Source organism: Hyperoodon ampullatus (genome assembly GCF_949752795.1).
Source record: "Hyperoodon ampullatus genome assembly, chromosome: 19".
In the NCBI taxonomy this organism is placed as follows: domain Eukaryota; kingdom Metazoa; phylum Chordata; class Mammalia; order Artiodactyla; family Ziphiidae; genus Hyperoodon; species Hyperoodon ampullatus.
In genome coordinates, this window is record NC_136932.1 from 13843595 (window position 1) to 13859100 (window position 15506).

General features: G+C 51.7%; 1 protein-coding gene across 1 annotated transcript in view; it reads left to right on the top strand.

The window, feature by feature from the left end:
- Positions 1-9369: 9369 nt before the first annotated feature.
- The window catches only part of CCDC57 (coiled-coil domain containing 57), a gene marked incomplete at its 3' end in the record, with an annotated part of 91379 nt that continues 85242 nt past the window's right edge, over positions 9370-15506 (top strand). Inside the window, exons 1-2 of the mRNA XM_079724793.1 lie at positions 9370-9779; positions 11203-11311. Of these exons, the coding sequence (XP_079580919.1) occupies positions 9373-9779; positions 11203-11311 (516 nt within the window). The 5' untranslated portion in view covers positions 9370-9372. The remainder of the gene's footprint in view (positions 9780-11202; positions 11312-15506) is intronic.

Consider the following 15506-nt stretch of genomic DNA (forward strand, 5'->3'; position numbering starts at 1 on the left):
GGAAACCATGGCTTTCATGAGGAGTAATTTCCATCTTCCTAAGACCCAGAATTTCCAAGTGCCTTTCAGAACTAACAGGTAAATATCCCCCTTAGATTAAAAAAAAAAAAAGTTTAGAAAGCTCAGCATTTTACAGATGAGAACATCAGAGTGATGAGATGACCTAGCACAGTCCTGGTCCATCCCCTGCTGACCCCACTGCTTCTCTTAGAAGACTGTGAATGCCGTGGGCCAAGACAAGTTGACAGTGCGCTCCCCCAGCCCTTCCCGGAGATTTCTCCAGTTGCCCCAGAAGTTTTGTGCGGTCCCTCCTGAAAACTGGGTGCTTGCTGGGTATGCCTGCTGACTGACAGACAGATTGGGTCCAGATTTTGAATCTGTGACCTTTAATAAAAGCCGATTATTCTCAGCCTTGGGGCTTTTAGGATTTGTGACGGATGCAGGGCAGGCTGTCAGTGATGGGGTGGGAGGGAACAGAGCATGAGCACTGGGCACGTCGAGGTCCAACGGAGTGTACACAGTAGAAGCTGGTTTCTCTCTGGGGACCGGCTGGAGGTCCAGAGGGAGCTGTGGTGGGCAAGATGGGCCAGGCCCCATCCTAGGGGTCTTCATATACTGTGCCAAACAGGTTGAACTTTCTTTTGAAAAGGCCACGTGCCATGGGCACAGTATCACGTGGTCAGATTTCTGTACTAGAAGAGCAGTTTCCATGGGTGGCTGTGTGACCGATGCATTTAAGAGGCGAGCCTACGGACGGTCCTCAGAGGAGGGAGGCCCGTTGACGTCACAGACCTCCGTGTGCTCTCTCTGTAAAGAACCGCAGTGATGACTCATAGGCATGTCATCAAGATCACAGTAGCATCGACATCATTTAAAGTTGTGTATTTGCTTAAATCCCGATTCTTTGCCTGTGAGTGTGCACAGGCATGTGGGTGGTCTGTGTGTACACCGATTTCTGTTGACAAGACTATGCCAGATCCCAGAACTCACTAGGCCACGCACCAGCTCGCACTCACGCAGCCCCACTCTGGTCAGCTGGCTTTGTGCATATGTTGGGTTTTGGGGGGCCAGCCATTAGACGTCAGTTAGTGTGGCTGAACGCCCAACTGTGGAGGTCACCGAGTCGCCTTGTTATTCCACTCCGGGCTTTTCTTGAGCTTGGTGGCCAGGCTGACCTGCTGGAACCCTGGTTTCCCAGTGGTCCTGGGAGGCTTGCAGCCAGGGCAGGGGCCACGGGCTGAACAGGATGTGTAAGCCTCCTGAAGGCTGAGCAGAGCCCCTTCCTGCCTTTCCCTCTGGGCAGGGCCTCCCTGACCTCTGACCTGAGCAGCCCTGCGTCTCCGGCCACGCTAGTGATGGGGGAAGTTACCTCCTCTGCCCCTTTGTTTCTGTGCATCTCTGTCTTGTCCCAGTAAGGATGACAACCCGTTGGTGTGGGGACCTGGCCCCTATGTCTCCAGCAGGTGAAACAGCACCTGACATGTAGTAAGTGCTAAATAAATACTTGTTAAATGAATAAATGAATGAATTTAAGAAAGTGTGCTATGTTTATGGGAATTTTACATTACTTAGTATCATTTTTTTTCTGGCTACAATGACATACATCCTAAATGGAGTAGTAACAAACATTTGTTATCTCCTTCACGGTGCCAGGGATTGGGGTACAGAACAGAGTGTGGTGACCGCAGGACATACCTGGGGAATCCCCTCGGCTGTCTACGTGGGGGAAATACTTGGCAACTGACTGAAATGGAAGCCAATAACTCCAGTTTTTACTGAACTCAAAACTTTTTAAAGTGAATGTCCTTAGTTTTCCTGTAGTTCATTGATACATCCAATAACACACTTAAAGATCAAGTTACTGTTGATCTAGAGTGACCGAATCTGAAGGGAGAGGGCTGGCGATCAGAGTGTGGGGTGCTTGGGTACTGGCGATCAGAGTGTGGGGTGCTTGGGTACTGGCGATCAGAGTGTGGGGTGCTTGGGTATTTTGGAGCAGGGGAAACCATGGACGGGGTAGCAGAGGTGGGCCAGGCACCTCAGCGGATGCAGGGCCATCCTCTGTGGTAGAGCCACCTGGGCTCTGAGACCACCTAGCACACAGGGTCGTGGGTACTTTAAGGAAGCCGAGCTTTTGGAGGAGGAGGAGGAGTGGTTTGGAAGGGCCCTGGGGGAACAAAGATACCTGCCTCCCCATTTCCTCTGCTGTAGCCCCAGAGCCCCATGTTTATGTGTTGTCATGTGATAGTTTTTACCATTTAGTTATTTAGTACATACTTTTGAGCGCCTCCTGTGTGCTGGAGTTCCAAGTATGGGATACCATGTGGAACGTGTAGGGAAGAATGATAACATAAGCAATAATCCACCTGCTCCTGATAAGTGCCGCGCAGAGAATTTGGATAGGTCTACGGCATTGCACCAGTTCGGGTCGAAGTTGAGGGGGGATTTCCTGGAGTGACCCTTGAGTTGGTCTCAGTGACAGGAAGGAGCCTGCATGTGGGTTGGGAGGAGCATTCCAGGCAGAGGGGCAGCCTGATTGAGATTGACTGAGGGGGGTGGGGGAAACCATTCAGCACATCCGAGCCCTGAATGCAGCGATCGAGGTGTAAGTGGACCGAGGAACGGGAAGCACTGCTGGGCGGGGGGGCAGTTAGGCTTTTTTTTTTTTTTTAAGATTCCTTTGGTGGCTCTGAGAGGGCAAGTGTGGAGCAGAGGGGGCCAGTTCAGGGTCTGGCGTCAGCGAGACTCCAGGTGAGGGATGATGGTGGCTGAGGTGTGGTGGGGGGATGAGAGACAGCAGGAAATCCAGGCTAGTTCCAGGTGTTCAGCTTGGGCAGCTGGGTGGAGAGGGGTGCCATCGGCGAGCTGAGGGCAACAGGGGCGGGGGTGTGCAGAATTGAGGGTGGCGGGCTCAGGGTTTCTGTCAGCACCCTATTCACTCGAGATGGCAAGCAGGCCCTGGATGCATGCAGCTAAGGAGAGGCTGACGTGGCCGCACTGGGCCTGTGGGTGCTGGGCGAGGCAGGGTGCGACTGCCTAGCAGGAGAGGTGGTGGAGACCAGGGCTGTGCCCAAGGTCTGCCCCGGCAGAGCTCTGCTCAGCCCCAGAGCCCTGCGGGGAGGCCACCACGCTGTCCCAGGTTAGGACAGCTCTATCAGGACACTGTGGAGTTCGGCCATCCCTTCTGATTAGGACCCTGCTTCCGAGTTCGTCCTCCCTCCCTGCCCTCACACTCAGAACGCTTGCTTCCTGTCCGATGCCCCATGTCAGGGGGCGCTGCCTCCATCAAGCATTCTCAGATTCTCGGTGGACACCGAGTGGGTGTCCTACGTTTAACTCAGTTCCCACACTAACTGCCTGGGGTTAGTGCCGATCCCACAAGATGCCCCCCTTCTGGATGCCAGTTGCAAGTCCAGGTTGTCACCTATGCTTCTGCCCGGCTGCTGTGAATCAGCGTTCCCATGACCCCTCTCCTCAGGTTCAGTAATGTGCTAGAGCAGCTCACGGAACTCTGGGAAGCGCTTTACTTACTAGATCACCAGTTTATTATAAGCGGATACAACTCAGAGCTGCCAGATGGAAGACACAGGGTAAGGTGGGTAGGAGGGGCCAGGAGCTTCCATGCTCGCTCTCCCAGCACACTGCCCTCCACATCTCCACGCCTTCACCAGCCCAGAAGCTCTCCAAACCTGGTAGTTCAGGGATTTTTATGGATGCTTTTGAAACCGTGCATAATAATTAGTCAAACCCATTCACTTGCCTTCACTAATCAAGGTAGTTTTAAGACTTGCATGTCCTCCGAGCAGCACGTAGCCTAAACAATAAGATGTTTGCCTGAGTTGTTTTCCAGGAACTTGGAGTCAGCTGTGTCTAGTTCAAGCTGAGCCAGTTAAGACTGGATAGGACCACCAACCCTCCAACTGGGCATGTAGGAGTGTCCGCTTGGTGACCTTTTAACACTGAAGGGTCGAAAACTCCACCCTCAAAACGTGCAGAGGCCTGTAGCCTAGTTATACTTGTGCAGACCGATTACCAAACCTCTTTTCAATCACCTTTCCTCATGAGCTTGCCTCTGACCACCCTGCTTCTTTATTCCTGATCCCATAAATACCCGGAGCCCCTTGCCTCTGGGGAGGTGGATTTGAGATCCATTTTCTTCGCTTGATTATCTTGCAAATAAACGCCCTCTTTGCTGCAACCTTGGTGTCTAAGTGAGGCTTGTTGTGTGGGGGGCAAAGTGAACCTGGTTGCCAGCCACGAGGCAAGTCCAGAGGGACTTTTTGCCTGTGCCTCGTCGGCCCCTTGCCAGTACTGAAAGCCTGTGGAGGAGTCTGAGCAGCTGCCTGGTCTGTTTGTTCCAGGGACCGTCCCCTGGATTTCCCCAGGGAGGTGTTGCTGACCTTCAGTGCTTAGTTTCATTTTGCAGCAAAGAGACAGGTATTGGGTTTTGAGTTTGGAAGATGTCTTTTGGGTAAGGAACCTCCTTAAAGAAACGCGCCTGTGCCTGTTGCCAAAAACCTTGACTCCCTGCGCACCAATGCCGAATAGAAATACGGAGACAGAGATTTGGAGGAAAAGAAATAAGAGAGGCTTTTATTTCCCTGCCAGGCAAAGGAGAGAACCGGCATGCTGGCACCTCAAGAACTGTGCCCCTGCTCCTCGGGGAATCAGAGAAGATTTTACATGTGGGGCTTGCAGTCCGGGTCTATATGATAAGGATCAAAAGTAGTGAAGGTCTTGCATTCTTCTTCTTCCTGCATTATTTCAAAGCAGTCACAGCTGGCGTCAGGCAGCCTGGTAATTGGGTTGTTGGGTCCCTTTGTCTCTTGGTTGTCGGCCTGCGACTTTCTTTCTGAAATGCAGATGCTACAAGGGAGTGCAGGATGTCATTCACATAGTGTTAAAGAGTGATAGGTTAGCTTTGTGAAGTACAAATCTAGTTACAGACACTGCAGATTAGTAACAGTTAAAACTAGGAGTGATTAACTCTTTCAGGCCAGGTTATGTTTCTTCTCTAGCCTGTTCACTGTTCCCTTTATTTTTCTTGTTCTCAGGAGAGGGAAAACTTCATTTCTATTTTTGCTGCAACATGCCCAGATTGTTTGTCAGTCCTGTCCAGACTGGGTTGGAGGCCCACCTGGCAGGATTTTTAAACCTGATTGATTAAACCATTAGCCACTGGTGATTGATTCAGCCTCCAGCTCCTCTCCTTTCCCTGAAAATTGGGAGGTGGAGTTGCAAGTTCCAACCCTCTGGTTCCCCTGGCAACCAGCCCCCAACAATTGGTTATCTAGGGGCTTTCCAAAATCGCCCTGGTTAACATAAACTCAGGTGTGGTTGAAAGAGGTTTTTTTTTTTTTTTTTTTTCCAGTATGTGGGCCTTTCATTGTTGTGGCCTCTCTGGTTGTGGAGCACAGGCTCCAGACACACAGGCTCAGCGGCCATGGCTCACGGGCCCAGCCGCTCCGCGGCATGTGGGATCTTCCCGGACCGGGCACGAACCCGTGTCCCCTGCATCGGCAGGCGGACTCTCAACCACTGCGCCACCAGGGAAGCCCGGTTGAAAGAGGTTTGTTATGAATAATGGGAGACATCCTTTCACCTGGAGTTATTTCAGGAACTAGGAACAAAAACTAAAGATGCCCCTGTAGCTTCTGTCACTCAGGAAATAAGGGTTTTAGGAGCCTTGTGCCAGAAACCGTGGATGAAGACCAGTGTTTGTTACTGTATCACAACCCCACAAGGCCCTGCGGTCTCCTCCTTCTCTCTCAGCCTCTCGTGCCTGTGCCCTCTCCCTCTGCTCCTCATCTCTGGTGCAGTCACCCCGAGACGGGCTGGGCTGGAAGGGCATGTGCCTCCTCCCCTCCGTGAGGCTGGCCTGCACCCCCAGTGGACACCGGGGAGTTGTGGATGGATGTTTGTGTCCAGACTGAGATCATCGCGGACCCCTGAGGATTAGGGGCTGCGAGGACCAGCCTTAAAGGATAGTATTTGTCACACAGGTGCTGATAAAAGCATCCCCTGCGTGAGTTTCTGGGGGTCGGCACAGCAGGCCTGTGGGAGAGACTCAGCCTATACTTCTTCTGTCCTCTGTGGCTGCTTTCACACAGAGTTGAGGGGCTTCAGTAGAGACCCTGTGACCTACCAAGCCCTCAATATTTACTGACTGGCCGGGAAAGGGAGAAAGCTTGCCAGGCCCTGTCCTGCACAATTTGTTTCCCTTATAGAAAAAACTACGTAAGGAATTCATTTAGATCTAAATGCCGACAGCTTCACCTGGGAAACTGCCTTGCTTTTTCCTTATGAAAGATGCAAATCCTATGATGGATCCTGTTTTCCTTTGTGCTTTGCCTTCCAGCAAGCCCTTAGTCAGATGCATTGCTCATTACTTAATAATTACCTGGCCTTTATTGCCCATTTCATCGTTTGTTTCTTTTTTTTATATCAATTTTATTTATTTATTTTTGGTTGCGTTGGGTCTTCGTTGCTGCACACAGGCTTTCTGTAGTTGCGGCGAGTGGGGGCTACTCTTCGTTGCGGTGCACGGGCTTCCCATTCCAGTGGCTTCTCTTGTTGCGGAGCACAGGCTTTAGGCATGCGGGCTTCAGTAGTTGTGGCACACAGGCTCAGTAGTTGTGAGCTCAGTGGTTGTGGCACACTAAGCTCACGGGCTTAGTTGCTCCACGGCATGTGAGATCTTCCTGGACCAGAGATTGAACCCGTGTCCCCTGCATGGGCAGGTGGATTCTTAACCACTGCGCCACCAGGGAAGTCCCTCATCGTGTGTTTCTTATTTTACTTTCTGTGTTCTGAGCACTGTTCTGCTGAGCTGTGAGAAACAAATGTCTAAAAAGTTTGTTTCATGTTCCCACTGTCCACTGGGGTAGCCCAGCACGTAACATGCATCTTCTTCCAGAAAACGCACCCTTATTGTTTCTTTAGTCCTGACAGAATATTTTGGGAGTCTCTAAATACTAACCCAGACCAGTTAGACGATTTCTACTTTACTTTTTTTTCATTTTGTTTCCAAGATGTTAATAGTAATAATTTTGATTACATAGATAATTTTTTGGTGGGGTGTGTGTGTGTGTGTTTGTTTCTTGGTTTTTTGTTGCTTTTCTCTAGAGTTTTATGAGTTCTATTATTAGTGGTCACCTTTCACAGGGCAAAGAGTCCACAACTCATAAGCTAAGCAAGACTTGGGCTGTCTGAGGACAGCAGTGCTGGTGGCAGCAACTCTGCAGATGTTTGAATTGAGGTCCTACAAAGAGTTCAATCACAGTAAACCTGATGCCATCAAAACGTTGTGTAAAATGAAAAATTTGTTCATTTCTTACTTCCACTGGGTTTTAGAAAGTAAGGTTTCATTGTAGAACTTTGTTGGTTTGTTTTTCTTTTAATATTTATTTATTTATTGGCTGCGTTGGGTCTTAGTTGTGGTGCGCAGGATCTTTCGTTGCGCACGCGGGCTCTTTGTTGTGGTGCGTGGGCTCCAGAGCACGCAGGCTCTGTAGTTGCCTCATGCAGGCTCTCTGGTTGTGGCACGTGGGCTTAGTTGCCCCACGGTATGTGGGATCTTAGTTCCCTGACCAGAGATTGAACTGGTGTCCCCCGCATTGCTAGGCAGATGCTTAACCACTGGACCACCAGGGAAGTCCCCGTTGTTGGTTTTTGTTATCAGTAATTTCAGGAGTGAAATGAACTTCATGTCTCTAAAAAAGTAGTCCTCTTTCTGGTTTAGAGAGTGTTTGCTGTAAACGTAATGTTAGAAATAAATTTTTAAAAAGACCCTCAGGTTCTCCTGTTCCTGTTTCTGAGTTAGTTTGTGGATATTTGCTTTACATTGACCAAGGGGGACCAGTATTGATGCTGCTGGTGCCCCTTGGGAGGGGCTGCATGGAACCTCCACATCCTGCAGGGTGTCTTCACAGGCCCCTGAAATCTTGTTCCTCTGTCCAAGAGGGTTTCCATGAATGTGTATTGACCCTGTAGGTTGAGATGGCCTGGGACAGTTTGTCTTTTTCATCTTAAAAAAGACCCACTTAAAATGAATCAGACATTTCAGACTCTTTAGGGACAATGATACACAAAAGTCACTGCTGGATGCCTGCCTCAGACCCCACGTGGCCTTCCTGGAAAAGCACTCTCAGAGCCGGGCATCATTCACATGCCACCCTCTGCCCCAGAAGATGCCAGTGGCACCTGTGCCAGCCTTTATGCCTTCTGGACCTGTTGTGTAGCTGGTGGGGCCTGACCCATGGCCTCGGACCCATTGCATAAGTCAAGCCCAGGAGATTCCTGCCCCCCCCGCCCCCACCGGCGGTTTTGCATATCAGAATCCACCCCATCTCTGCCAGGTGATGGGACCAGGACAGTGGTGGAGGTGCCCTAGTGGGGAGCAACCCTCACCAGCCCTGCCCCTTGTGGGCCATCCTCTGTGGATACGGAAGCAAGAGGTCTTCAGAACTTGTTGGCAATTTGACAAAGTAGTTTTATGCTGTTGAATCTAATAATTAAAAAATTGGAGTTGTGTATTATATATCTTCGTTTTTTTGTTTTTTTGTTTTTTTGGGGGTACGCGGACCTCTCACTGTTGTTGCCTCTCCCGTTGTGGAGCACAGGCTCCGGACGCGCAGGCTCAGTGACCATGGCTCACAGGCCCAGCCGCTCCGTGGCATGTGGGATCTTCCCGGACCGGGGCACAAACCCATGTCCCCTGCATCAGCAGATGGACTCTCAACCATGGCGCCACCAGGGAAGCCCTATCTTCGTTTTTTTAATTTTCTTTTTTTTTCTGGCACTTTATTGTGTTTTACAAAAGTATCAGTGCACGATGGACTGGAAACACAAGAACAGAGGAGCCTGCTTCTGGGTGGTGAATCTCCGGGAGCCTGCATTCCAGCTCCAGGAGTAGAGCTTGGGGGTGGGAAGGGGCATTGGCTCAGGGGCCACCTGGGGCCAGTCACAGCTCAGTACTGAGCGGCCTCATTTTTTTTATTTGCAAAATGGAGAGAGCACTTTATGAAACTATTTTAAAGAACCTAGCTTTTGTAGGTGAGCAAACAACACTCCCTGTCTTTCCTTCCTCTCTTACCTCGGTGATCCTGCACTTACTTCTGCTGTAGGGTGAGGATAGGGTAGAAAGAGCCTTTGGGGTCTGGGCCCAGTATGCCCCTGCCCTGCTGGACCCTAGGGGAGCTGCCTTTGGCTCTCCAGAACTCAGGGTGTGACCAGAAAGCCAGTAACTGGCCAGAGCATCCTCCTGCTTTGGTGACAGCGATCCTTAGTTGGGGATCTGAGGTGTGTGTTGTGGAAGACAGGGTCCCTAACAGTGAACCCGTTGCCTGCCTCCTCTTTGCTGCAGCTGCCGACATGCTGCCCCCGCCCACGGAGCAGGCCCTGAATGCCCTGCTGGCTCGCAAGGAGGAGGAGTGGCGAGCACTGCAGGCCCAGCACTCCCAGATGCAGGAGGCAGCCCTGCAGGACACTCAGCGCCAGCTGGAGGAGGCGCAGGGGAAGCTGCGACGCCTGCGGGAGGACTTTGTCTACAACCTGCGGGTGCTGGAGGAGCGGGACCGGGAGCTGGAGCGCTACGATGCTGCGTTTGCCCAGGCCCGTGGGCTGGAGGAGGCCAGGCAGGCCGAGGTGAGCGAGCTCAAGATCGAGGTGGCCAAGCTGAGGCAGGCACTGGCCGGCGAGGCCCGGCGGGTGGAGGATCTGCAGCAGCAGTCCCAGCAGAGGCTGCAGGAACACCGCCTGGAGCTGGAGCGGGTCCACAGGTGAGGGCCGGCGGACCCCACTCCCCGACCCTCCACACGCCTCCCACCCCGCAGCGCTGCCCGGCGCCCACCTGTCCAGTGTTTGTCAAGGGAAGGCAGGCAGGGCCACACCTGGATGTCTTTTTCTGGGTCCCAGTGTGGCTGAAATTAGTGGAGATTGGTTCAACTATTTGGAATTTTTCCCCATGATTTACAAATCTATATCATTATAATAAGACATATTTGAGCTTATGATTATTTTAATGGTGTGGAATATATATTAAATCTAAAACTAAGTGAGCTGACTTGAGGCAAGTCGACTGAGACCCTGAAGCTGCCGTCAGGCTTGTGGGCTCCACTCATGGTGAGAAGGGAGGTCAGGCCTCAGCTGCGTGCTCTGCTGCAGCCTTGAAGTGCTGTACACTGTTTTGTGAAGTGTCTCCTCAGGTCTTCTGCCCGTTCTTTTTCACCAAATTGGGGACATTTTCAACCGTTATTTCTTCAAGTACATTTTTGGCCCCACCCTCTTTTTCGTTCCATTCTGGGACTGCAGTGATGACGATGTGAGTGTTACATCTTTTGTTATCCCACAGGTCTCTGAGGCTCTGCTCATTTTTTTCAGTCTATTTCTTTCTATTAACAGGTCAGGTAACTTTAGTTTTTCACTGGTTCTTTTCTCTAACATGTTCATTCGGCCTTTGAGCCCAACGAGGGTGTCCTTTGTTTTGGTTATTGTACTTCTCAGTTCTCAAATTCCCATTTGATTCTTTGTTACTTTTTCTTTGCCGAGAGTTTCTGATTTCCATTTGTCCTAAAACTGTGCAAAATTGCTTGTTGAAGCATCTTTATGACGGCTGCTTTAAAGTCCTTGTTAGATCATTTCAGCATCTGTGTCATCTTGGTGTTAACATCTGTGGATTGTGTTTTCTCATTCAGGTAGAGATTTTCCTGGTTCTTGGTATGACGGGTGACTTTTGTTTTTGTTTTTGTTTTTGTTTTTGCGGTATGCGGGCCTCTTACTGTTGTGGCCTCTCCCGCTGCGGAGCACAGACTCCGGACGCTCAGACTCAGCGGCCGTGGCTCACGGGCCTAGCCGCTCCGCGGCCTGTGGGATCTTCCCGGACCGGGGCACAAACCCGTGTCCCCCGCATCGGCAGGCAGACTCTCAACCACTGCGCCACCAGGGAAGCCCGACGGGTGACTTTTGATTGTATCTTAGGCACTTTGGGAATTGTGTTGTGAGAGCCTGGATCCCACGTCACGTACTCTTCTGCAGGCAGTCACCTGTCCAGGTGCAGCATGTAGGTCCCCTGGGTCCTGCCAAAGCCACCCCCGCAAAAGTGAAGCATCACCTGTCACCTCATGTTTGCACAGGTGACCCTGAAAATGTGTAGTTTGGAGACTATTCAGTGTTACTTTTCTTAACACTGCACTTTTCACACAGTGACAGGAACAGTGAGCTGGACCAGCAGCGGGAGCAGTATGGGAACCTGAAGTGGAAGCTGGAAAGGAGGCTGGAGGAGCTGGACGGCGAACTTGCCCTGCAGCGGCAGGTAGGGCGTGGGGTCCAGTTCCTCCTCAGGTGCCCACCCTGCCCGCCCTCTCAGAAACCAAAATTGTACTAGGTGGAGAAGACCATTTTGTTAGCCGTATGGTATCCTGGGATCACAGATTTCCACTTTATGGTGATGTGTGGAGAAGTGTGATGGGGTGTCTAAATCTTCCTCTGTAGTCACTCCCCCAGGGTTCTCTTTCCTTGGAAATAGAATAAACATTTCCTCCTTTAGTTATTTTAGAAAAAAGTATTATGAAGTTAAAGTTTGAGTTATTTACTGTGGAAAAGAGCTGGGAGCTCAAGTTGTGATAATTGTACTTCTTTCAACAAAGCAGTAAATAAGTTTAAATATAGATGTGTCAACTGACAGGTGACACTTAAACCTGTCACCAAAATTTCTTCTTGGTGTCATTGAAACTCAGCCTACACGTCTGAGAGACTCAGCTATGTCGGGGTTTGGGTGAAGGATATCCTTCACACTTATGGCCGAAGTCCATGTCTGGCAGGGCTGTGTGTATACAAGGACATGGGTACCCTTGGTCTCCTTCCAGGATGTGCCAAGCTTGTGTCATCGTAGCAGTGACTGGTGTTTATGGAAACTGCCTCATGGAGCTCCTTGTGCGTGTGTGTGAATTTATCTGCTCAACACAACAGAGACACAATTTTGTTCTACATTTTCCAGATAGGGGAAACATTAAGTAACCTGCCCAAGATCCCCCTCAGTAAGTGGCGGAGCCGTAATTTGAGTCCAAGACACTTCCAGTGCAAGAACTCTTAGGTACTGTCATCCCGCCCCAGGATAACAACTCACGCCTTATTTTTATAAATTTATTTAATTAATTTTAATTTATTTTTGGCTGCACTGGGTCTTCGTTGCTGTGCGCGGGCTTTCTCTAGTTGCGGCGAGCAGGCGCTACTCTTCATTGTGGTGTACGGGCTTCTTATTGTGGTGGATTCTCTTGTTGCGGAGCACGGGCTCTAGGCGTGCAGGCTCAGTAGTTGTGGCTCGCGGGCTCTAGAGCACAGGCTCAGTAGTTGTGGCGCACGGGCTTAGTTGCTCCACGGCATGTGGGATCTTCCCGGACCAGAGCTCGAACCCGTGTCCCCTGCATTGGCAGGTGGATTCTTAACCACTGCGCCACCAAGGAAGCCCATGCCTTATTTTTAGACTTGTGTCTGTGATATTGGAAAGGAGCTGGATCTAGAAGTTAACCTGTCTGTGTCCTCACTTCTGCCCTCCTTGGAGTGATGCTGACTGAGCCATTGAGCTCTGAACTTGGCCCCTAGTGGATGTGCCACTGGGCAGATGTGAATGGTGTGCCTGCCTGTGCTGGTTCCTTTTCGGGCACTGGGGTCAGCGGTTCTCAAGGAGGACAGACCTGTCAGCTGGCGGACTGAGGCCTGACTGCTGGGCCCTCTGCCCCACAGCATAGCGTCAGCATCCTGAGATAGGACGGCATCCTGATGCGCTGTACCCATCAGGCTGGAAGGCGCCCATGGACACAACTGTCCTTGTGACCGAGCTTTCAGGCACGGCCGCATCTACCAACCACGGCTGGTGGAGGAGGGGGCCCTGCCCTCTCCTTCCCCTCTTGGAAGCTTGAATTTTACTGTCCATGATGCCATCATTGCTTAGAACATTTGAAATTTCCTGCAGAGGACTTTCTTTTGGAGTCCTCAGGGACCAAAGAACTTTTTCCATTATGGGCGGGTTTGACTTTTGGAAACAAGGTCATTGGAGCCTGAGCTGAGTGATCAAGACCAGGCGTGACTCATCTAAGTCATGAGGTTTCCTCAAGTGGCACTGGAGTCCCTTCCAAAGAAGGAGTTTCGGAAGGGCTCTGGGCAGCAGTGGGAGTGTCCCAGTTAGCAGGACAGTCAGTGGCACTTGGAGGCAGCAGTGCCCTGGTGGGAGTTGTGGTCGCTGGGCTGGGTCTGTGGTGGCTTCCCAGCCTGTCTACACTCAGAGCCTTTGCTGAGACTCAGGCTTGTTCAGGCTTTGAGCCCCCTTGTCCACAAGGAGGGCACCTCCAGATGGGAGTTTTTATACCAGCCCTGTCTCTGGAAGGAAGGAAACTTGACGTCTGGACTCTCCAGCTCTGGGCTCCGTCCAGAGCTGCTGCCAGGAACTTGGGCAGCCTTTGCTGCCTAGTGTGGTTCAGGGACAGCTGGGGCTCACGCCAGCCTCAGGGCTCTGCTGCCCACGCCCGACTCTCTCTGTGACTGAAGAAAGGGCCTTATGTGCTCATCAGCTTTGTGGGCTTCCTTTGGGCTGGTTTCCCATCTCCTTTTTCTGAAGATCTTTGTGTTCATTATTGACTTGTCAAAGGTAGAATTGATTCAATGGTAATAGTGATTTTTATTTTCAAAAAAGAAGTATAAGATGACAGGAGCTGAGTTTGTTTAATGTTTATTATGTCTGCAAGCTGTAGACTGTGGACTTAAGGTTTTTCACTGTTGGTTAGCAGTCACAGGATTAGAAGCCACTGGAGGAGAAACAATGATTTATTGATTTATTCATTTAACAAATAGATTTTGCCAGACACCATCCCGGGCCCTGGGGTTAGGGCTGAGCAGGGGCCCCACTTGCCCTGAGAGTGAGCTGGCCCTTGTGGGGGCACAGTGGACACCCAAACATTACAGGCTCTGGCTGTAGCATCCTAGGGACATCACCTGCATGACACAGGGAGGCAGGGTGGATGGGGCTGATCTTTTAATAGGCAGGTCAGGAAGGGCACCCTGAGAAGAGGACTTGTGAGCCTGCCTTCAGTTGGCATCAGAGTTCAAGTTCAAGGGGGCTGAGATAGCGGCGGTGTAGGCCTCCCAGGCCTTCGTGAGGATGGCCTTTGCTCCAAGGGAGGTGAGAAACTCTTGGGGGCTTGTGAGCCAAGTTGAGTTTTTAAAAGATCCTCTGTTGTTGGGTTGAGGACAGCCTGTGGGACCGGGGAGGCAGGGAGACACGAGGAGGCTGCCGCAGCCCTAGGTGAGAGGTGGGGGGCTTGAGCCGCTGGCAGGTTCTGGATACACCTAGACGGCAGAGCCAGTGCACACGCTGTTAGATCAGATGGTGTGAGAAGCAGGCGCCCAGGACACATCTGGTTTGGGGCTGAGTGCCTGGCGGGATGACTTGCCCTGTTTGGAGATGGGGGACCCACGCAGGGAGGATGGGGAGGGCGCTTGGTCGGGCTGCATAGGAAGTGGCTTCTGCGCTCGCAGGTGGACAAACTGGGAGGTCAGGACGGAGCAGGTGGGCCACAGGGTACAGAGCTGGGAACCTGGGGCGTCCCCGAAGGGTGACTGTAGGCAGAGGAGCCATCCAGGCTGAGCCGGGGACATGGGCACAGGGCAGGGGCATGGGTGGGGGACTAGCAGGAGAGGGGCCCCCAGGAGCAAGAGAAGAGGGTGGTCGGGAGGCGGGCCTGAGCCGCATGTCTCTGGGGTGAAGTGGGGACGGGGAGTGGACTTGGACACAGCAGCGCGTTGCAGGGGTGGTGGGTGGTTTCTTGTTTCCTCACCAAGGACGCTAAATGTTTGCCCGCTGGTCTGGACCAGGCCCTGCCTGTGCGAGGGCTTCCTGCCCCCTGGTGGCCACAGACTGCAGAACTTTGAGCAGAAACCAAGTGCTTCCGTATTTTGTAGCGTTAGGAGTGAATCTCAATGATTTTCGTATTCTGATCCCAACAAGGGTTGCTCGTGTGGCCCCTTACACTTCGCCTTGCTTCTCAAGGGATAAAAAAAAGTATGTTTTCAGTTGTACTTCTGCATGGTGTCTCTGAGGCCCCCCACCTTCCGAGGAGGCGAGGGAGGCTGCTATGGAGTTGATTGCAGGGCGGAGGCAGACGAGCCCATTCTTGCCGGCGCTCAGGCTGGGTTCAGCCTTCCGCGACTCTTTCCTTCAGGGAGCTGAGTCTTGTCTCTTCAAAAGCAGGGGCCTCATTACTTGGTCAGAAACCTGGAATCCTGCTAGTGTGCTGGGCTCTCCATGCGCTGTGCTTTCCAGGACGTGCATTTCAGTTTGCCTCTGTCCCTCAGTGTGTGATTTCTGCATCTGTATCCAGACCTCCCGTCCATAGGGCACATCAGCCACGACTGCCTGCTCTCCTGTCACCACTGTAAACAAGACGATAAAGGACTAAGGACAGTGAGAACCCACAGCAGTGACGGGAGCAGGAGAAGGGCCTCAGCACACGGAT